The sequence below is a fragment of the Neoarius graeffei genome, chromosome 12 (genome assembly GCF_027579695.1).
Source record: "Neoarius graeffei isolate fNeoGra1 chromosome 12, fNeoGra1.pri, whole genome shotgun sequence".
In the NCBI taxonomy this organism is placed as follows: domain Eukaryota; kingdom Metazoa; phylum Chordata; class Actinopteri; order Siluriformes; family Ariidae; genus Neoarius; species Neoarius graeffei.
Genome location: NC_083580.1, coordinates 40597297 through 40619490, shown reverse-complemented (window position 1 = coordinate 40619490; position 22194 = coordinate 40597297). Strand labels below are relative to the sequence as shown.

Here is a 22194-nt window from a genome sequence, read left to right as displayed (position 1 = left end):
AAATAGTCATTACTTCCCTGCGGCCAGACATCATTCTGTGGTCCACCTCTGCTAAGACGGTAATCTTGGCAGAACTCACAGTACCGTGGGAAGAAATGATGGAGGCAGCCTTCGAAAGAAAAAAGGAGAAGTATAGCGAGCTTGCTGCAGCTTGTACAGAAACAGGGTAGAAGGTATGAACCTACCCTGTCAAAGTCGGATGCAGAGGCTTCATTGGAAAATCCACTCAGCAGCTTCTGAAGACCCTTGGAGTCACTGGGTCCAAGCAGAAGAAGGCCCTCAGGGAACTGGCTGAGGAAGCAGAGAAAGGGAGCTTCTGGCTCTGGCTCAGAAGATGCCCAAAGTGGGGGAACCAAGGATCTTAGGGCCAGCCACAGGGAGTGGTAGGGAGACGTCCCTACCGCTGAACCACCACCTAGAGATGTTCTGGGTTTAAAGGGGAGAAACAGCTGTGAAGGGTGGCTCCCAGCTGATGACCCTGTGGCTGGCCCACTGGCACCGGCAGAGGTGCAACAGGCAGAAATGCCCTGTAGGTAACAAACACCTGTGCTTCCAAATACACTACTGTTCAAAAGTTTGGGGTCACTTTGAAATTTCCTTATTTTTGAAAGAAAAGCACTGTTCTTTTCAATGAAGATCACTTTAAACTAATCAGAAATACACTCTATACATTGCTAATGTGGTAAATGACTATTCTAGCTGCAAATGTCCGGTTTTTGGTGCAATATCTACATAGGTGTATAGAGGCCCATTTCCAGCAACTATCACTCCAGTGTTCTAATGGTACAATGTGTTTGCTCATTGCCTCAGAAGGCTAATGGATGATTAGAAAACCCTTGTACAATCATGTTAGCACAGCTGAAAACAGTTTAGCTCTTTAGAGAAGCTATAAAACTGACCTTCCTTTGAGCAGTTTGAGTTTCTGGAGCATCACATTTGTGGGGTCGATTAAATGCTCAAAATGGCCAGAAAAATGTCTTGACTATATTTTCTATTCATTTTACAACTTATGGTGGTAAATAAAAGTGTGACTTTTCATGGAAAACACAAAATTGTCTGGGTGACCCCAAACTTTTGAACGGTAGTGTGTATGTGTGTGTTGCCCTGCAATGGTGTCACATCCAGCTTGTGTTTCTGTTTCTGTCTCACACCCAGATAGACTGCAGATTTACCTTGACCCTGACCAGGATAAAGCTGTTACTGAGTTAGTGTTTCATATCCAGTCATTCCTTTTTTTTTTTTTTTACCTTTAAAAAGCTCCTATGGTTTTATACCATACCAGCTCAACTTCCATATTTTCTGATGGAAATAGATGTAATATACTGTACAAGCTTACACACACACACACACACACACACACACACACCATGCACACACAAAGGTGACCATGCCCCTTTCCATTCAGCTGTATAAATATGTCTATTCCCTTATTGTTGCACCTCATATATTCTCATCTTGAGCCCGAGCCTCACGTTGAAATGTCGATTATGAAAGCTAAGCTATAAGCATGACTTACTTTCTCAGTCTTACGATTAATGATAACTGTAGCTATTTATTCATTTGCCCAAAGCTTTTAAGAAAAGTGACTTGTGCAAGCAGATTAAAACTCAAACATGTAAGAAGGTGCCTATAAAGACAAGAAAGTAATTTAGTATATTATTTTGGAGGTTTTATGTAGGACTCTTGGAAGCTCTTCAGCAATACCCTGTGACCCTTTCACCCAGTTAGCCTATTTCCAGTCCGTTTGGATCAGACCATTAACACGCAGAGACACGTCAAACTGTGTCGTCCCCCCCCCCCGCGTCAACTTTAAGCGATTATTCCACAACTATCCCACAACGCCACCCCGGTAACTATAGTAACCCCTGGTGACGCACCGATATAGGTCTTCAACTGAATAGGGCAGTGTGCGGTGTGGCACGTAACTCCCGCGCTTGTGATAGTTCAGCTGGGAGACTGACGGCACCTGTTCATCTCCTTCCTCAGACAGTGGTTTTAGCGGTTATAGTGAGCATCCATCCTCTGAAGCTCCGTGTTTACTCCTCTTTCTAATCCGCCACTTCGTTCGTCGCCTCTTTCGGTTATGCTGCTGGAATCCGAAGGCGCACTAAACGGAAGCTTCTGCATTTTTAGACAGTTTTATTAGCACTGCCAGACATGTATGTGAAACTGGCTGTAGTTGTGTTTATGTTGATTGTACAGAGCAGAGTGGACGCTATGGATTCCGCCAATGTCCATGACACCTCCTCCCAGGAGAGGCCTTTTAATGTTCAGAGAAGACGGTTATCCCTACAGGACACAGGTAGGCCCCAAATATGTTTCTATAAGTTTTATGTGTTTAAGTCCATTGCCCTGTAGCCTATACACTACTTTACAAACAAAAGCGCATAGACAGCTGCTTATTAGGATATCAGTAATTATCCAAAACACTCCTTTTTCCTAACTGTGGTTGTGTCTTACATTTTAAACTTAGTCTGAGGTTTTTTGCGGTGTAAAACTTAAAGCCCTTAAAGTCTGAAAGTCAGTAGAGGAAGAAAAGCAAATACTTTACGCACCAAACTCACCTGACCAAAAAGTGCATTTCCGAAATCTGACTCTGAATTATTTAAGTCCGATCTCAATATGAAATGCAAAGTTATGTTTAAATCTAACTGATGTGTTTGCATTTGTTCTGTAATGCACTTCTCACGCTGTTGGTGTGTTTGCGTAGCGGAGCTGCAGCAGTGTTTACTGAGCGCTGGAGATGTGGGCTGCGGGACATTTCAGTGTTTCACGAACAACTCATGCAAGATTCGCGGACTGCATGATATTTGCTCGAGTTTCCTGCACAACGCCGGCAAATTCGACTCTCAGGTAAGAAGCACATTTAACACCAGGCTAAAACCACTGATCGTGAACAGGCTGGGGTAATAAGTTACTTTATCACCATGACTCGCTATAGAGACGCAACAGGTTTCTCAGCTGCACTTAGAAACATCTGCTTTCACAGCGACAGGTTTTCTCTTTTCCATAGTCACTATGTACAGGAAGCAAATTTTCATCTCATCTCATCTCATCTCATCTCATCTCATCATCTCTAGCCGCTTTATCCTGTTCTACAGGGTCGCAGGCAAACTGGAGCCTATCCCAGCTGACTACGGGTAGGGTGACCACCTGCTCATAAGCCCAAGGGGGGACAAGGGGTATGTTTTTGAGGGACAATGTGGGATGCCGCCCCCACTGTGCCGCGCCGGCCGCTGGAAGACTCACAGATAGTGCTTTACCAGTGGCGGCTGCTGGTTTTTAAAACAGGGGAAGCCCATTTTACGCATTCATCGTAAAACCTGTAGGCCGGATATCAAAGCATAGAAAGGTGTGCCCCATTAGCATAGTGAACTAGACAACCCTACCTAGTGGCAGAAAGTATTTTTGCTTGTACATTTCATGTTATAGTCTGGCTTGCCAGGCTAGTGCCTCATATCCTTAATCAAAAATATCAAACATCCAAAAATCACTGGCTATTCAACGAAGAGCCTTGAACATCATACCCTGATATGCAACACAGGGTTTTTAACACAACACCCAGCTGTGCAACACATCCTTGAACATCTTCTGCAACACAGTCTGGAAATTCATAACCAGGTAGGCTATGCAACACACAGAACCTTGAATATTATACCCAGGTATAACCTATAACACAGAGCCCACCATTCTCTTAACATTACTGAACAATATACACACTTCAGATTCATGAACATTATATGATGCACACTATTTATACACAAATTCTGCCCTCCGCTCCTTTTCCAGAAAATGGTCTGTGACCCTGTCATACTAGCTGGTTGTGCTTTCCAGAGACTTCACCAATTTCTGTTAGCAGCTAGCACTGCAGATCCCAATAAGGCTCAAGCTAGCCTACAACCAGATTGAACTACAAATGAAATAAACGAGTGAATTCGCGAATGATCAAACTGATAGAATGGATGAAAGTTAACGGAGCACAACGAGTAATATTTACATTTATTTACAGAGTAATGTACAGAGACATCAATGAGAAGAAACGTTTATATGAAAAGAAAGTCGGACAGCACTTTGGCACACGACTACACTTTCTCGACATCTGCTGGGGACTGACTGATCATCCTTCCGTGTTCCTCGCCGACGCCGAAGTACAGAGCCCGCCCTCCTCATGTCTTTCAAACACTACCTCCAATAATCCTTCATCAGCCCGGCTTCTTGTCCCTCCCACTGTCTCGTTTAGTCCCAGAGAAGCCCGGCTTCCCTGGAAGTGACGATTTTGTCGATTTTAACCAATAACAACTAGCCGAAATTGGCTGTTCAGAGCCCTCTCATAGACTGCAATGGATACCCGGCTGCCAGCCATAGAGCCCATTGAAATAAGAAAGGTTACAGCCAGTGTTGCCAGATTGGGCGGTTTTAAGTGCATTTTGGCGGGTTTTGAACATATTTTGGCTGGAAAACGTCAGCAGTATCTGGCAATGCTGGTTACAGCCTGGCAGCAAAGGTGATTCTCGTAGCGAACTGCAAGTTCGTCAGACATCGCTCAAATAAGTTACAGGATAGTTATGAACGTAAATACAATCTTGGGCATATATTATGTTATGCAAGTTATTGTTTTAATGAGAATTCAAGGTCGTAGATGCCGCAGTTTGGGGAGAGAATTTTAGGGGAAGCTCGGCTTCCCTTGTTGTCTCTGAGAAATCGCCCCTGTGCTTTACCCATTTCTAGCACATACTACCTTACATCAGGGGCGATTTCTCAGAGACAACAAGGGAAGCCGAGCTTCCTCTAAAATTCTCTCCCCAAACTGCGGCGTCTACGACGTTTAATTCTCATTAAAACAATAACTTGCATAACATAATATATGCCCAAGATTGTATTTATGTTCATAACTATCCTGTAACTTATTTGAGTGATGTCTGACGAACTTGCAGTTCGCTACGAGAATCACCTTTGCTGCCAGGCTGTAACCTTTCTTATTTCAATGGGCTCTATGGACTGGCAGCAGTGTTGCCAGATTGGGCGGTTTTAAGTGCATTTTGGCGGGTTTTGAACATATTTTGGGTGGAAAACGTCAGCAGTATCTGGCAACACTGACTGGCAGCCGGGTATCCATTGCAGTCTACTAGACAGCTCTGAACAGCCAATTTCGGCTAGTTGTTATTGGTTAAAATCAACAAAATCGTCACTTCCAGGGAAGCCGGGCTTCTCTGGGACTAAACGAGACAGTGGGAGGGACAAGAAGCCGGGCTGATAAAGGATTATTGGAGGTAGGGTTTGAAAGACATGAGGAGGGCGGTACTTCGGCGAGGAACACGGAAGTATGATCAGTCAGTCCCTAGCGGATGTCGAGAAAGTGTAGTCGTGTGCTAAAGTGCTGTCCGAATTTGTTTTCATATAAACAGTTCTTCTCATTGATGTCTCTGTACATTACTCTGTAAATAAATGTAAATATTACTCGTTGTGCTCCGTTAACTTTCATCCATTCTATCAGTTTGATCATTCGTGAATTCACTCGTTTATTTCATTTGTAGTTCAATCTGGTTGTAGGCTAGCTTGAGCCTTATTGGGATCTGCAGTGCTAGCTGCTAACAGAAATTGGTAAAGTCTCTGGAAAGCACAACCAGCTGGTATGACAGGGTCACAGACCATTTTCTGGAAAAGGAGCGGAGGGCAGAATTTGTGTATAAATAGTGTTCATGTTCATGAATCTGAAGTGTGTATATTGTTCAGTAATGTTAAGAGAATGGTGGGCTCTGTGTTATAGGTTATACCTGGGTATAATATTCAAGGTTCTGTGTGTTGCATAGCCTACCTGGTTATGAATTTCCAGACTGTGTTGCAGAAGATGTTCAAGGATGTGTTGCACAGCTGGGTGTTGTGTTAAAGACTCTGTGTTGCATATCAGGGTAGGGCTGCACAATTAATCGAATTTAATCGAAAATCGCGATTTTGGCTGCCACGATTAAATTAAATGAAAATCGTGATTTATTTCCATTTAAAATGCGAGCTCTGTTGCATATCTAATCAAGCACTTTTTGACCAGTACTCCGCCAAACCATTAGGGGCCGAACTGACGCATGTAAGGTTTCATTACTCCGCCTAAATAAGCAAGCAAGCCAAGTGCGCAGAGCTTCAGTGCAGCGGTATCTTCTTCAAGGGGTGATAGCGTGAGAGTAGGTAACAGATTGAGGTGAGAGAGAAAAGCTATCTATGCTGGAATAACAGAGTCCATCTGTGTCTGAAGAAGCAGGGGGAGGTGAGGAGGAGTTTGTCCCTCGAAAGGGCTCAAGTTCTGTTATTTGGACGTATTTTGGATTCAGCCTCAGTATAATGCTATGTAATTGTTGTAATTGAGTTTTCAGTTCCTTCATCCTTTGGTAATTTCTTGGATAAATTTCATTTATTTGTCATTTGGAAATCAGAATTTCTCTTTTAAATTTCATTCTGCACTGAAAGCTGTTCATATTGTTTGTTTGAATATAGTGAAATAAAATTTACAGTGGTGCTTGAAAGTTTGTGAACCCTTTAGAATTTTCTATATTTCTGCATAAATATGACCTAAAACATCATCAGATTTTCACACAAGTCCTAAAAGTAGATAAAGAGAACCCAGTTAAACAAATGAGACAAAAATATTATACTTGGTCATTTATTTATTGAGGAACATAATCCAATATTTCATATCTGTGAGTGGCAAAAGTATGTGAACCTCTAGGATTAGCAGTTAATTTGAAGGTGAAATTAGAGTCAGGTGTTTTCAGTCAATGGGATGACAATCAGGTGTGAGTGGGCACCCTGTTTTATTTAAAGAACAGGGGTCTATCAAAGTCTGATCTTCACAACACATGTTTGTGGAAGTGTATCATGGCACGAACAAAGGAGATTTCTGAGGACCTCAGAAAAAGCGTTGTTGATGCTCATCAGGCTGGAAAAGGTTACAAAACCATCTCTAAAGAGTTTGGACTCCACCAATCCACAGTCAGACAGATTGTGTACAAATGGAGGAAATTCAAGACCATTGTTACCCTCCCCTGGAGTGGTCAACCAACAAAGATCACTCCAAGAGCAAGGTGTGTAATAGTCAGTGAGGTCACAAAGGACCCCGGGGTAACTTCTAAGCAACTGAAGGCCTCTCTCACATTGGCTAATCTTAATGTTCATGAGTCCACCATCAGGAGAACACCGAACAACAATGGTGTGCATGGCAGGGTTGCAAGGAGAAACCCACTGCTCTCCAAAAAGAACATTGCTGCTCATCTGCAGTTTGCTAAAGATCACGTGGACAAGCCAGAAGGCTATTGCAAAAAAGTTTTGTGAACAGATAAGACCAAAATCAAACTTTTTGGTTTAAATGAGAAGTGTTATGTTTGGAGAAAGGAAAACACTGCATTCCAGCATAAGAACCTTATCCCATCTGTGAAACATGATGGTGGTAGTATCATGGTTTGGGCCTGTTTTGCTACATCTGGGCCAGGACGGCTTGCCATCATTGATGGAACAATGAATTCTGAATTATACCAGCGAATTCTAAAGGAAAATGTCAGGACATCTGTCCATGAACTGAATCTCAAGAGAAGGTGGGTCATGCAGCAAGACAACGACCCTAAGCACACAAGTCGTTCTACCAAAGAATGGTTAAAGAAGAATAAAGTTAATGTTTTGGAATGGCCAAGTCAAAGTCCTGACCTTAATCCAATCAAAATGTTGTGGACGGACCTGAAGCGAGCAGCTCATGTGAGGAAACCCACCAATATCCCAGAGTTGAAGGTGTTCTATAAGGAAGAATGGGCTAAAATTCCTCCACGCTGGTGTGCAGGACTGATCAACAGTTACCGGAAACGTTTAGTTGCAGTTATTGCTGCACAAGGGGGCCACACCAGATACTGAAAGCAAAGGTTCACATACTTTTGCCACTCACAGATATGTAATATTGGCTCATTTTCCTCAATAAATAAATGACCAAGTATAATATTTTTGTCTCATTTGTTTAACTGGGTTCTCTTTATCTACTTTTAGGACTTGTGTGAAAATCTGATGATGTTTTAGGTCATATTTATGCAGAAATACAGAAAATTCTAAAGGGTTCACAAACTTTCAAGCACCACTGTAAGTGATTTCCCTAACATCAAGAATAATCGTGATTAATAATCGTGATTACAATTTTGGTCAAGATAATCGTGATTATCATTTTTTCCATAATCGTGCAGCCCTATATCAGGGTATGATGTTCAAGGCTCTTCGTTGAATAACCAGTGATTTTTGGATGTTTTATATTTTTGATTAAGGATATAAGGCACTAGCCTGGCAAGCCAGACTATAACATGAAATGTACAAGCAAAAATACTTTCTGCCACTAGGTAGGGTTGCCTAGTTCACTATGCTAATGGGGCACACCTTTCTATGCTTTGATATCCAGCCTACAGGTTTTACGATGAATGCGTAAAATGGGCTTCCCCTGTTTTAAAAACCAGCAGCTGCCACTGCCTTACATGGTATATCAATAATACCCTATTCTGCTGTTATTGGTGATGTATGGTCATGAACAGGCCACCAAATGTGTTTTTTTTTAAATAAACATTCATAATATTTTGACCATTCAATGACTTGACAGACACACTTCCACTTATGATTTACTGAAGCTACTCAATTTTATTTATTTTCCATTACAATTTATTCACTTTAAATCAATCATAATATAATATTGAGTCTGAGGCTTTGCAGTGCATCAGTACAGCAGGAATAGTGACAAGTCTCCATTTAGTTTTCAGTGGATTAACAGGAATTGTAGTGGCTCAGCACCACAGAAACAGTAGAAAAAAAGTCTCTTAACTCACAACCGCAGTCACTTTGTCAGCTAGAGAGTCGTTTTTAGGTCGGAGGAAAGCATCCATAGATTTAGACGTTTCTTTCTGTTGCACATGTTTCTTGTGAGTCTCCGCGAGCCTGTGTCGTTTCACATCGTATTCCCCGCCATGTCCGATTGAGAAAGATGTTTTGCAAAGGTCACAAAAAGCCCTCTCAGTATCCCCCTCTACCCCTTTCAGCCACAAATATTCATTTTCCCACTCTTTCCTGTACATACACTTTCTCTTTTTAACTGGAGGTGGTGGTGCCTCACCTGCCATCTCCCCGGTACCTTTCTCCATTTTTTAATATGAAAGCAATGCATTCGTTGCACCTGCGTCCCTCGTCACTGTCTGTGCACGTGAGTGCGGTGTCATGGCAACAACAAAAAGTTGACAACAACCAGTCAGTTGTGAGGGGTGTGTGTGTGTGGTTTTGTTCTACAGTCTATAGTGGCGACGGTGGTGTGCTGAAATCTCAAGTAATATTCGTTTGGCTGCCTGGGTGGCCCGGGGAGAGCGACATCCCCCTCAGCAAGCATCGATTATGCGGGACACGTTCTGAATTTGCGGGACGCATAAATTCGGCTTCAAATGCTGTACGCGCACGCGATATGCGGGACAGGTGGTCACCCTAACTACGGGCGAAAGGCAGGGTACACCCTGGACAAGTGTAGTGGTTAGCGCTGTTGCCTCACAGCAAGAAGGTCCGGGTTCGAGCCCCGTGGCCGGCGAGGGCCTTTCTGTGTGGAGTTCGCATGTTCTCCCTGTGTCCGCGTGGGTTTCCTCCGCATGCTCCGGTTTCCCCCACAGTCCAAAGACATGCAGGTTAGGCTAACTGGTGACTCTAAATTGACCGTAGGTGTGAATGTGAGTGTGAATGGTTGTCTGTGTCTATGTGTCAGCCCTGTGAAGACCTGGCGACTTGTCCAGGGTGTACCCCACCTTTTGCCCATAGTCAGCTGGGATAGGCTCCAGCTTGCCTGCAACCCTGTAGAACAGGATAAAGCGGCTTGAGATAAATGAGCATCGCTACCAGGTGGGATAGAAAAAAAATATTATTCATTCATTTACCTTCAGTAATCCTAGTGAGAGTTGTGCTTGATCCAAAGCCAGAACAGAACTCGCCTCCCATGGGACTATTAGTCCATCGCACATGTCTGTCATTAATGCATACCTCTGCCATGCCACATATTCAGATTTGCATCAAAATCTAATCAGTTGTTCCTTAGACCACTTTCTGAGTTACGTTGGGAACAGTAAAAAAAATCCTGGATTCACATACATATCCAGATTTACATCAAAAGCTAATCAACTGTTCCTTGCCCCAACAAACACAACTCACCTTTCCTCAAAATTTCATAAAAATCGGTTCACTACATCAAATTACATTGTGAAAAGACAAACAAACGGAGGTGGAAATAATAATGAAGGCACTATAATTTAAACTGTTATTAGTAGTAAGGGCGGCACGGTGGTGTAGTGGTTAGCGCTGTCGCCTCACAGCAAGAAGGTCCTGGGTTCGAGCCCCGGGGCCGGCGAGGGCCTTTCTGTGTGGAGTTTGCATGTTCTCCCCGTGTCCGCGTGGGTTTCCTCCGGGTGCTCCGGTTTCCCCCACAGTCCAAAGACATGCAGGTTGGGTTGACTGGTGACTCTAAATTGACCGTAGGTGTGAATGTGAGTGTGAATGGTTGTCTGTGTCTATGTGTCAGCCCTGTGATGACCTGGCGACTTGTCCAGGGTGTACCCTGCCTTTCGCCCATAGTCAGCTGGGATAGGCTCCAGCTTGCCTGCGACCCTGTAGAAGGATAAAGCGGCTAGAGATAATGAGATGAGATGAGATTAGTAGTAAGTAATGAAATTTAGAATCAGCTTTGGGGTGGCACGGTGGTGTAGTGGTTAGCGCTGTCGCCTCACAGCAAGAAGGTCCGGGTTCGAGCCCTGTGGCCAGCGAGGGCCTTTCTGTGTGGAGTTTGCATGTTCTCCCCGTGTCCGCGTGGGTTTCCTCCGGGTGCTCCGGTTTCCCCCACAGTCCAAAGACAGGCAGGTTAGGTTAACTGGTGACTCTAAATTGACCATAGGTGTGAATGTGAGTGTGAATGGTTGTCTGTGTCTATGTGTCAGCCCTGTGATGACCTGGCGACTTGTCCAGCGTGTACCCCGCCTTTCGCCTATAGTCAGCTGGGATAGGCTCCAGCTTGCCTGCGACCCTGTAGAACAGGATAAAGCGGATAGAGATAATGAGATGAGATGAGAATCAGCTTTTGAATCCAAGCAGATAATTATAGCATATGAATAGTAGTTGAAAAAGAAAAAAAAAAAATATATATATATATATATATATATATATATACACACTTTTTTAATCAATCATACTTAAGACATTTTCAGTTACACTTCAGTACTGGTGTCACTATAGTCTAACATGACCTACAGCAGGGGTTCTCAACCTTTTCTGCTTCGAGGCCCACCTATTCATACTTGTAACTAGTCGGGGCCCATTAAAAAAGATCCCCAATTATTTTGGCTCATCTATTCTGTTAGAATTTAATAATCTAATGTAAAGTGTATGAACAGAATGCAACATCACTCCCTGTTAAAGATGGGGGCCCAGGAATTAAATAAATGCAATAAAAATAAACTGTTTTTAATTGTAGGTATTGCATTTAAAACTGTATGGATGTGCCAGAAGCCAACATAAAACCATGCATGCAGGGCATTCTCAGTCAAAAGGGATTAATGATCCAAAAGTGGAGTCTGGTCGATTAACACAAGAACTTATTGCTGTGTTTGTGTACAGCAAACAAGCAAATTATTAAAACCAAGAAGTACATTCAAAAGAAGTGGATATAGAAACCACTCAAAGGGATAGATCCTTACATGCTAACAGAGAAGGATTTTTCCTACGAAAGAAAAATTTACTAGCTAAATTTGACATTAGTAGAATAAATTTTCATCCTATTGTAGTCGTAACTAAATACAAAGACAATAGTTATGCATACTATTAATTAACTTAATGTGAAGCTAATTAACAGATAATCAACAGATTTAAGGTTGTTTTTTTAAAGATTGTGTATATTTTTAGTCTTTTGTATTTGTAATTATTTGTATCTGTACACAACCCCACCAGCTCTGATGATCAACTTGTTGTGTTTAAATAAAGTTATTCATTCATTCATTATGAGTTGGAAAATTATCCATCCATTGAGTTCCCCAATATCTCAAACTACCTGGTGCTACAGACATCGTTCTACATGGACAAAAAGATGAAAACCTGGAAGGGCATGGATGAGTACAGCTTTTTATATGTGGCTGGGTTAAAGATCTGGGGATCAGGATAGATACAATATAAATCCTGTATCATTTTTGCCTGGGTAAATAGGAGTTTCTGGGCTTTTGTATGTGTCTTTGAGAAGGTTGCTAGGACGCTACAAGTTTTAGTATCTGGTGTAAACAAACCACAGCTGCTTGATTGTCAATCCTTCCTGCTCTTCTCTTCTAGCAGGCATCACAGAGCCATAGAATTTATCCACAAACATTTATTTATTCAGCCCCTTGTGCTCTGTGTGCTTACTTACGGGTTAAATGTGACAAAATAAAGGCTTGTTCTTCTTAATTTACCCACAAATGTGTTTATTACACTTGAACCGGCAAACCAGCTTATTAAACTTGAATACGGCAAACCAGCTACTGGATTTGGGACACTACGACATGCTGAACTATTTAGTATTTGCCTTCAAACTTGAAAAAATTTCACGGCTCACTAGATGGCACTTCGAGGCCCATTAGTGGGCCGCGTCCCAGTGGTTGAGAAACACTGGCCTAGAGGTTACTAACCTGACTAACAGTTAACGCTTCACACCTCGATGTGACACTGTGCATGGCAGTAACACCAGAGGTGACACTCCCTGAAATGGTATAAGAAACAAGTTTCTTTTTCTTCTTCTTTTTTACTTACTACATACAGCACCTGCGTATATATTGAATTTGGGATAGACTAGGCTATATATTACAGGAGCTTATGTCCATATCCAGAGTCCAGCACAGTTTGCCGATTTCCATGCTCTAAAACACTAAATCTGTCTATTATTAGTTATATAAAAGCAAGTAATCAGGAATCACCCTCAGCCCTCAACAAATTCAGTTGGGCTCCTCTGCATTGAGTAAGATGCCCCCTAAGATATGAATGTCAACACTTTAGCATTTGCTGCAGGGCAAGTCATTCATCAAGGATGCACTGAAATGCATGGCACATGGGTTACGGCACAAGTTCAGCTGTGTCAGTCGCAAGTGTGTTTCCATGAAGGAGATGGTGTTTCAGCTGCAGCGCGAGTGCTACAACAAACACAACTTCTGCTCAGTGGTCAGGGAGAACATCAATGTCATGATGGAGATGATCCACTTCCAGGATCTCTTTCCCAAAGGGTATGTGGTCTACTTTTATACTAACATATAGCAAGTGGATAATTAGTGTTTTCAATTATTCAAGAACGAGTAACACTACGCATTCAATTGTTTTCAGTGTTTATACTCAGAGCTTGTATTAAAGCATGGAATGATCTAAGGCACATTATTCATCTCATCTCATGAGATCATCTAAGGCACATTATTTGTTTATGTTAATTGATGCTTTACTTTCACATCGTATTACAGGGGTAATACTAATACAATTTGTATTAAATATAAAATTATTATTATTAAATAAACAATCCTGCATTACTATCATGTAAATGCTCTTGAGTAAGTGAATATTTTAGTCAGTATCATTTCAGATAAAGTCAACACTTTTAGTACTAATACTCTCAGATTCTGACTATCTAGTGGAGGTGACTGGACTTATCATTAAGATGATTCTTCATTCATTCAAGTGACTTCATCAAAATGTAATCAATTTTAGTGCATTAAGTTATCCTTTATGTCTTGATGATATCTCTAGGCCTCATGTGGAACTGGTGAACATACTGCTGGGCTGTAGTGAGGGGGTGCGTGTCGCCATTACCCGCCATATTTATGCCCAGTGTGAGCAGAACTGGGGTGCCCTGTGTGCCAGCCTGAGCCTCTGCCTGCCAGGCCACACCCGGATCCAGACTTTGCCTACCTTCACTCCTGTGCCTGCTATCAGCAGTGCCAACTTCCTACCTACTGCTGGCCCTTCTCTCCCACAGCCTGACAGACAGCAGGTTTAAATCCTTTGCAAAGACAATGAGGGCCTGCCTTTGCCTTCAGTGCCTCGATTGCACCACAGTGCTACACATCTTGAGACAGACAATTCAAGCAGGTCTGTCAATGAGACTCAAAGAAAATTAAAGGAGGTGTGTGCATAAAGGTAGTATGTACATTATTGTTATTACCATAGTGGGAATGTATACTTTGCATCTGAAATATTAGGATGGTAACAACCTATGAAGTGACAGTTCCAGCTGCATTAAAACAAAACTGGAGTCTCTCCGTGTTCCTGTTTAACAAACTGGTGACTATCTGGTGTCAACATTGGTGTCAGGAGAGGACTCAAATGAACACAGAAGTTACAACTGACAACAATCCATCAATTTGATTTCAGTACATTATGAGAGTAAATTCAGGGTGCCTTTTCTCATGAGCATGATATGTTTAAGCTCTGATCCACATTTAGTTTTTGTTGTCCTTCCTCTGTCATGCCAAAGTTGAATCACACTTAAGAATGTCCAACTCATGTCCAGCACTGAATGTATTATTTCTGGGTAAAGCAGAGTGTCCAGTGTGATTCTGTGCTAAGTGATATTGTAGAAGAACTGGGATTTGCAACTTTGACATCAACTAAAATTGAAGAACTAATATCCAGCCACTTAACACATTTAATTAAATGAACTGTTTCATGAAAATGTTAACAGGAACACATTTTCATTTTACTAAAATAATAAATGGGGAAAAAAACATGTTCATATGTTTCTGGCCTATGATATGTGTATACACATGCACCCACACATTACATACATTCATACAGTGTCTTGCAAAAGTATTCATCCCCCTTTCTGTTTGTCCTGTTTTGTCGCATTACAAGCTGGAATTAAAATGGATTTTTGGGGGGTTAGCACCATTTGATTTACACAACATGCCTACAACTTTTAAAGGTGAAAATTGTTTTATTGTGACACAAAAAATGACGGCGGCACGGTGGTGTAGTGGTTAGCGCTGTCGCCTCACAGCAAGAAGGTCCTGGGTTCGAGCCCCGGGGCCGGTGAGGGCCTTTCTGTGTGGAGTTTGCATGTTCTCCCCGTGTCCGCGTGGGTTTCCTCCGGGTGCTCCGGTTTCCCCCACAGTCCAAAGACATGCAGGTTAGGTTAACTGGTGACTCTAAATTGACCGTAGGTGTGAATGTGAGTGTGAATGGTTGTCTGTGTCTATGTGTCAGCCCTGTGATGACCTGGCGACTTGTCCAGGGTGTACCCCGCCTTTCGCCCGTAGTCAGCTGGGATAGGCTCCAGCTTGCCTGCGACCCTGTAGAACAGGATAAAGCGGCTACAGATAATGAGATGAGATGAGACAAAAAATGATTAAGATGAAAAAACAGAAATCTGGAGTGTGCATAGATATACCCTCCCCCAAAGTCAATACTTTGTAGAGCCACCTTTTGCTGCAATTACAACTGCAAGTCTCTTGGGGTATGTCTCTATTAGCTTAGCACATCAAGCCACTGGGATTTTTGCCCATTCCTCAAGGCGAAACTGCTCCAACTCCTTCAAGTTAGATGGGTTGTGTTGGTGTACAGTGATCTTCAAGTTATGCCACAGATTCTCAATTGAATTGAGGTCTGGGCTTTGACTAGGCCATTCCAAGACATTTAAATGTTTCCCTTTAAACCACTTCAGTGTAGCTTTAGCAGTCTGTTTCGGGTGATTGTCCTGCTGGAACGTGAACCTTCATCCCAGTCTCAAACCTCTGGTTGACTCAAACAGGTTTTCCTCCAGAATTGCCCTGTATTTAGTGCCATCCATCTTTCCTTCAGTCATGACCAGCTTTCCTGTCCTTGCAGATAAAAGACATCCCCACAGCATGATGCTGCCACCACCAAACTTCAATGTAGGAATAGTGTTCCCAGGGTGCTGGGTTTGCACCACACATGGCATTTTCCATGATGGCCAAAAAGATCAATTTTAGTCTCATTTGACTAGAGAATCTTCTTCCATGTGTTTGGGGAGTCTGCCACATGCTGTTGGGCAGACTCCAAATGTGAGGTTTTTTTTAAGCAATGGCTTTTTTCTGGCCACTCTTCCATAAAGCCTCACTCTGTGGAGTATATGGCTTAAAGTGGTCCTATGGACAGATACTCCCATATCCGCTGTGGATCTTTGCACCTCCTTTAGTGTTATCTTTGGTGTCTTTGTTGTGTCTCTGATTAATGTCCTCCTTTCCTGGTCTGTGAGTTTTGGTGGGTGACCACCTCTTGTCAGGTTTATAGTGGTGCCATATTCTTTCCATTTTGCAATAATGGATTTAATGGTGCTCCCTGAGATATTCAAAGTTTGGGATATTTTTATAACCCAACCCTGATCCATATTTCTTCACAACTTTGTCTCTGACCTGTTTGGAGCGCTCCTTGGTTTTCATGTTGCTTGCTAAGTTGTGTTGCAAAGTCACGGTCCTTCCAGAACAGGTTGATTTATACATACATCATATGACAGATCATGTGACACTTTGATTGCACACAGGTGGATCTTAATCAAATAATTATGTGACTTACGAAGTAAATTGGTTGGACCAGCTCTTATTTAGTGGTTTCATACAAAAGGGGGTGAATACCTATGCACACTCCAGATTTCTGTTTTTTCATCTTGTTTGTGTCACAATAAAACAACAATTTGTACCTTTAAAGTGGTAGACATGTTGTGTAAATCAAATGGTGCTAACCCTCCAAAAATCCATTTTAATTCCATCTTGTCATGCAACAAAACAGAACAAACATCAAAGGGGATGAACACACACACACGTGTATGTGTGTGTGTATATATATATATATATATATATATATATATATATATATATATATATATAAAAAATTGTGTGTTAAAATTATGAAAAAAGTTAAAAATATGTTATAAAAAAGTTAAATAATATGCAGAATTTGAAACTACAGTAATATTTGGTACCTACCTCACCCTTTTAACATTTAATTATGAAGGCAATTTATTAAATTTACAGAGGTCAGTTACTCTATTTAAATGTATATCTATTTTTATTTATTTCTATTTTTCTGTACCATCATTTGTCAGGTACAACAGTGCCAAGTATAATGTTATTATTTTAATGTATTTTCTATACCACTTATTTATACATTTATGTATTGTGTCAAATATTTAAGTTAATTTGTTTCTTACATTTTGCTATATCATGACTAAAATTCATTATATCCACAAATAGGCTTTTTTCCCCCCCAAAAAAATAAATATTGTCAATAAATTATGTTTGGGAAATTTGTGTGTGAAATATTTGGTTGTTTCTTTTTATAAACGACACTTTCTCTAATGTCTCCATCTACTTTTATCATACTTGGCTAAATGTTTATAGAAATAGCTAGGGATATTTGTTGTTTTTTTTTTTAATTAAAAAAAGTCACAATTCTCAAATATTTTCAATAGAGAATGCTAACAATACAGTTCAAAAACAGAACCTAAATTATATTAAAATACACATTTTAAAACACCTTCAAATACTGTAGTTCCTGTTTATTAAAGGGATAGTTCAGGATTTTTGACATGAATCTGTATGGCATCCCCATCAATAGTGTTGTGCAAACACACTGACTTACCCCTGACAGCATCCTGTGAGTCCAGTTCTTGTCCAGTTTTGGTCCAGATGAAAGTAGTCCGGCAAGTTTGTTGGGGTCACGAAAGTAAAACGTTTTTCGTCTCAAAACAGTATGTGTTCAAAAGAGTGATATATTTGCATCACAAAACCGTTGCCAAATAAAAAGTCAGACCTCGAAATCGCTTGGCACTATTTTCTCTCCCTTCTTATCACTGCGCGCTGCCTGCTTCATCCAGCTGTGGCTCCAGCTTCAAGGATAAGCTGGAGCCGCATAAGTAGGAGTCCCGGCGGGTGGTTTGTATTCGATTCGTTTATATCCCGACCTTGTCAGCTGTCAGATTTATGTTCATGGACCCGGTAAGCTGGTAAATAATATTTTTTTTTTTTACTAAATTCTAACAGAAAACGAGAGCGCCCGAAAGGGAAAACCGAGCCGAGCCGCCTCACGGCTGTAATGCAAATTGCTTTCCTCCTCAGTATACAAGTGCGCTTCCATGGCAGGGAAAAAGAAACTACCACTGCTGCCTATGTAGTGCCCTATTTATACAAATAGGAGTCATTCAGGATTCAGCCATGACACGGAGCAAAAACATGGCTGAATCCTGAATGACTCCTATTTGTATAAATAGGGCACTACATAGGCAGCAGTGGTAGTTTCTTTTTCCCTGCCATGGAAGCGCACTTGTATACTGAGGAGGAAAGCAATTTGCATAACAGCTGTGAGGCAGCTCGGCTCGGTTTTCCCTTTCGGGCGCTCTCGTTTTCTGTTAGAATTTGGTAAAGAAAAAAAAAAATAAATATTATTTACCAGCTTACCGGGTCCATGAACATAAATCTGACAGCTGACAAGGTCGGGATATAAACGAATCGAATACAAACCACCCGCCAGGACTCCTACTTATGCGGCTCCAGCTTATCCTTGAAGCTGGAGCCACAGCTGGATGAAGCAGGCAGCGCGCAGTGATAAGAAGGGAGAGAAAATAGTGCCAAGCGATTTCGAGGTCTGACTTTTTATTTGGCAACGGTTTTGTGATGCAAATATATCACTCTTTTGAACACATACTGTTTTGAGACGAAAAACGTTTTACTTTCGTGACCCCAACAAACTTGCCGGACTACTTTCGTATGGACCAAAACTGGACAAGAACTGGACAAGAACTGGACTCACAGGATGCTGTCAGGGGTAAGTCAGTGTGTTTGCACGACACTATTGATGGGGATGCCATACAGATTCATGTCAAAAATCCTGAACTATCCCTTTAAACATGGAATTAAAGATGTAAAATAAGGTAGCTTTATGACAGTGGATTTATCTGCAACAAACTACAACCCCGATTCCAAAAAAGTTGGGACAAAGTACAAATTGTAAATAAAAACGGAATGCAATGATGTGGAAGTTTCAAAATTCCATATTTTATTCAGAATAAAACATAGATGACATATCAAATGTTTAAACTGAGAAAATGTATCATTTATAGAGAAAAATTAGGTGATTTTAAATTTCATGACAACACCACATCTCAAAAAAGTTGGGACAAAGTCATGTTTACCACTGTGAGACATCCCCTTTTCTCTTTACAACAGTCTGCAAACGTCTGGGGACTGAGGAGACAAGTTGCTCAAGTTTAGGGATAGGAATGTTAACCCATTCTTGTCTAATATAGGATTCTAGTTGCTCAACTGTCTTGGGTCTTTTTTGTCGTATCTTCCGTTTTATGATGCGCCAAATGTTTTCTATGGGTGAAAGATCTGGACTGCAGGCTGGCCAGTTCAGTACCCGGACCCTTCTTCTACGCAGCCATGATGCTGTAATTGATGCAGTCTGTGGTTTGGCATTGTCGTGTTGGAAAATGCAAGGTCTTCCCTGAAAGAGACATCATCTGGATGGGAGCATATGTTGCTCTAGAACCTGGATATACCTTTCAGCATTGATGGTGTCTTTCCAGATGTGTAAGCAGCCCATGCCACATGCACTAATGCAACCCTATACCATCAGAGATGCAGGCTTCTGAACTGAGCGCTGATAACAACTTGGGTCGTCCTTCTCCTCTTTAGTCCGAATGACACGGCGTCCCTGATTTCCATAAAGAACTTCAAATTTTGATTCGTCTGACCACAGAACAGTTTTCCACTTTGCCACAGTCCATTTTAAATGAGCCTTGGCCCAGAGAAGACGTCTGCGCTTCTGGATCATGTTTAGATACGGCTTCTTCTTTGAACTACAGTGGTGCTTGAAAGTTTGTGAACCCTTTAGAATTTTCTATATTTCTGCATAAATATAACCTAAAACATCATCAGATTTTCACACAAGTCCTAAAAGTAGATAAAGAGAACCCAGTTAAACAAATGAGATGAAAATATTATACTTGGTCACTTGTTTATTGAGGAAACTGATCCAATCTTACATATCTGTGAGTGGCAAAAGTATGTGAACCTCTAGGATTAGCAGTTAATTTGAAGGTGAAATTAGAGTCAGGTGTTTTCAATCAATGGGATGACAATCAGGTGTGAGTGGGCACCCTGTTTTATTTCAAGAACAGGGATCTATCAAAGTCTGATCTTCACAACACATGTTTGTGGAAGTGTATCATGGCACAAACAAAGAAGATTTCTGAGGACCTCAGAAAAAGCGTTGTTGATGCTCATCAGGCTGGAAAAGGTTACAAAACCATCTCTAAAGAGTTTGGACTCCACCAATCCACAGTTAGACATATTGTGTACAAATGGAGGAAATTCAAGATCATTGTTACCGTCCCCAGGAGTGGTCGACCAACAAAGATCACTCCAAGAGGAAGGCATGTAATAGTCGGCGAGGTCACAAAGGACTACAGGGTAACTTCTAAGCAACTGAAGGCCTCTCTCACATTGGCTAATGTTAATGTTCATGAGTCCATCATCAGGAGAGCACTGAACAACAATGGTGTGCATGGCAGGGTTGTAAGGAGAAAGCCACTGCTCTCCAAAAAGAACATTGCTGCTTGTCTGCAGTTTGCTAAAGATCACGTGGACAAGCCAGAAGGCTATTGGAAAAATGTTTTGTGGACGGATGAGCCAAAATAGAACTTTTTGGTTTAAATGAGAAGCGTTATGTTTGGAGAAAGTAAGACACTGCATTCCAGCATAAGAACCTTATCCCATCTGTGAAACATGGTGGTGGTAGTATCACGGTTTGGGCCTGTTTTGCTGCATCTGGGCCAGGACGGCTTGCCATCATTGATGAAACAATGAATTCTGAATTATACCAGCGAATTCTAAAGGAAAATGTCAGGACATCTGTCCATGGACTGAATCTCAAGAGAAGGTGGGTCATGCAGCAAGACAATGACCCTAAGCACACAAGTCGTTCTACCAAAGAATGGTTCAAGAAGAATAAAGTGAATGTTTTGGAACAGCCAAGTCAAAGTCCTGACCTTAATCCAATCGAAATGTTGTGGAAGGACCTGAAGCGAGCAGTTCATGTGAGGAAACCCACCAACATCCCAGAGTTGAAGCTGTTCTGTACGGAAGAATGGGCTAAAATTCCTCCAAGCCGGTGTGCAGGACTGATCAACAGTTACCGCAAACGTTTAGTTGCAATTACTGCTGCACAAGAGGGTCACACCAGATACTGAAAGCAAAGGTTCACATACTTTTGCCACTCACAGATATGTAATATTGGATCATTTTCCTCAATAAATAAATGAGCAAGTATAATATTTTTGTCTCATTTGTTTAACTGGGTTCTCTTTATCTACTTTTAGGACTTTAGGAATTTATACATTGTAAATGACTATTCTAGCTGCAAATGTCTGGTTTTTGGTGCAATATCTACATAGGTGTATAGAGGCCCATTTCCAGCAACTATCACTCCAGTGTTCTAATGGTACAATGTGTTTGCTCATTGCCTCAGAAGGCTAATGGATGATTAGAAAACCCTTGTACAATCATGTTAGCACAGCTGAAAACAGTTTAGCTCTTTAGAGAAGCTATAAAACTGACCTTCCTTTGAGCAGATTGAGTTTCTGGAGCATCACATTTGTGGGGTCGATTAAATGCTCAAAATGGCCAGAAAAATGTCTTGACTATATTTTCTATTCATTTTACAACTTATGGTGGTAAATAAAAGTGTGACTTTTCATGGAAAACACAAAATTGTCTGGGTGATCCCAAAGTTTTGAACGGTAGTGTAAGCGATCTCCAATTTCCAAATAATTTCCAAACCCTGGTCCTGGAGTTACCCCTGTCCTACACACCTGATTCAACTAATCAGCTGTAGCAGCGGGGGCATGGTCAAGCGTCGGCTGGGAACAGCGAGGAGACAGGTTGAACCAGCAGATAACGTGATGAAATGCACCTATGTCAAATTACTGGCTGTCTATTAACCTGTGTTTCTGTGTGTCTTTCAGACATCCAGGAACAAGAGAAAGGGAGCTGTGACACCCCATTGCGTGTGTGTTTGTGTGTGTGTAGTGCATTTATGTGTCATTATAAGTCTCTGAAAAGTGCCAGAATAAAAAGAACACACCTGTTCTGAAGCCTGCTTCCAGTTCCTTTGTTTCCCATGAGTTAAAGAGTTGTTACACTG

At 41.5% G+C, this 22194-nt stretch overlaps 1 protein-coding gene across 1 annotated transcript; it reads left to right on the top strand.

The window, feature by feature from the left end:
- The first annotated feature begins 2157 nt into the window (after positions 1-2157).
- stc2b (stanniocalcin 2b) lies at positions 2158-14562 on the top strand. Its single transcript, XM_060935901.1, has 4 exons — positions 2158-2302; positions 2711-2853; positions 13060-13271; positions 13783-14562. The coding sequence occupies exons 1-4, from the start codon at positions 2158-2160 to the stop codon at positions 14030-14032; spliced, it is 750 nt and encodes a 249-aa protein (XP_060791884.1). The 3' UTR covers positions 14033-14562.
- The last annotated feature ends 7632 nt before the right edge of the window (positions 14563-22194 follow it).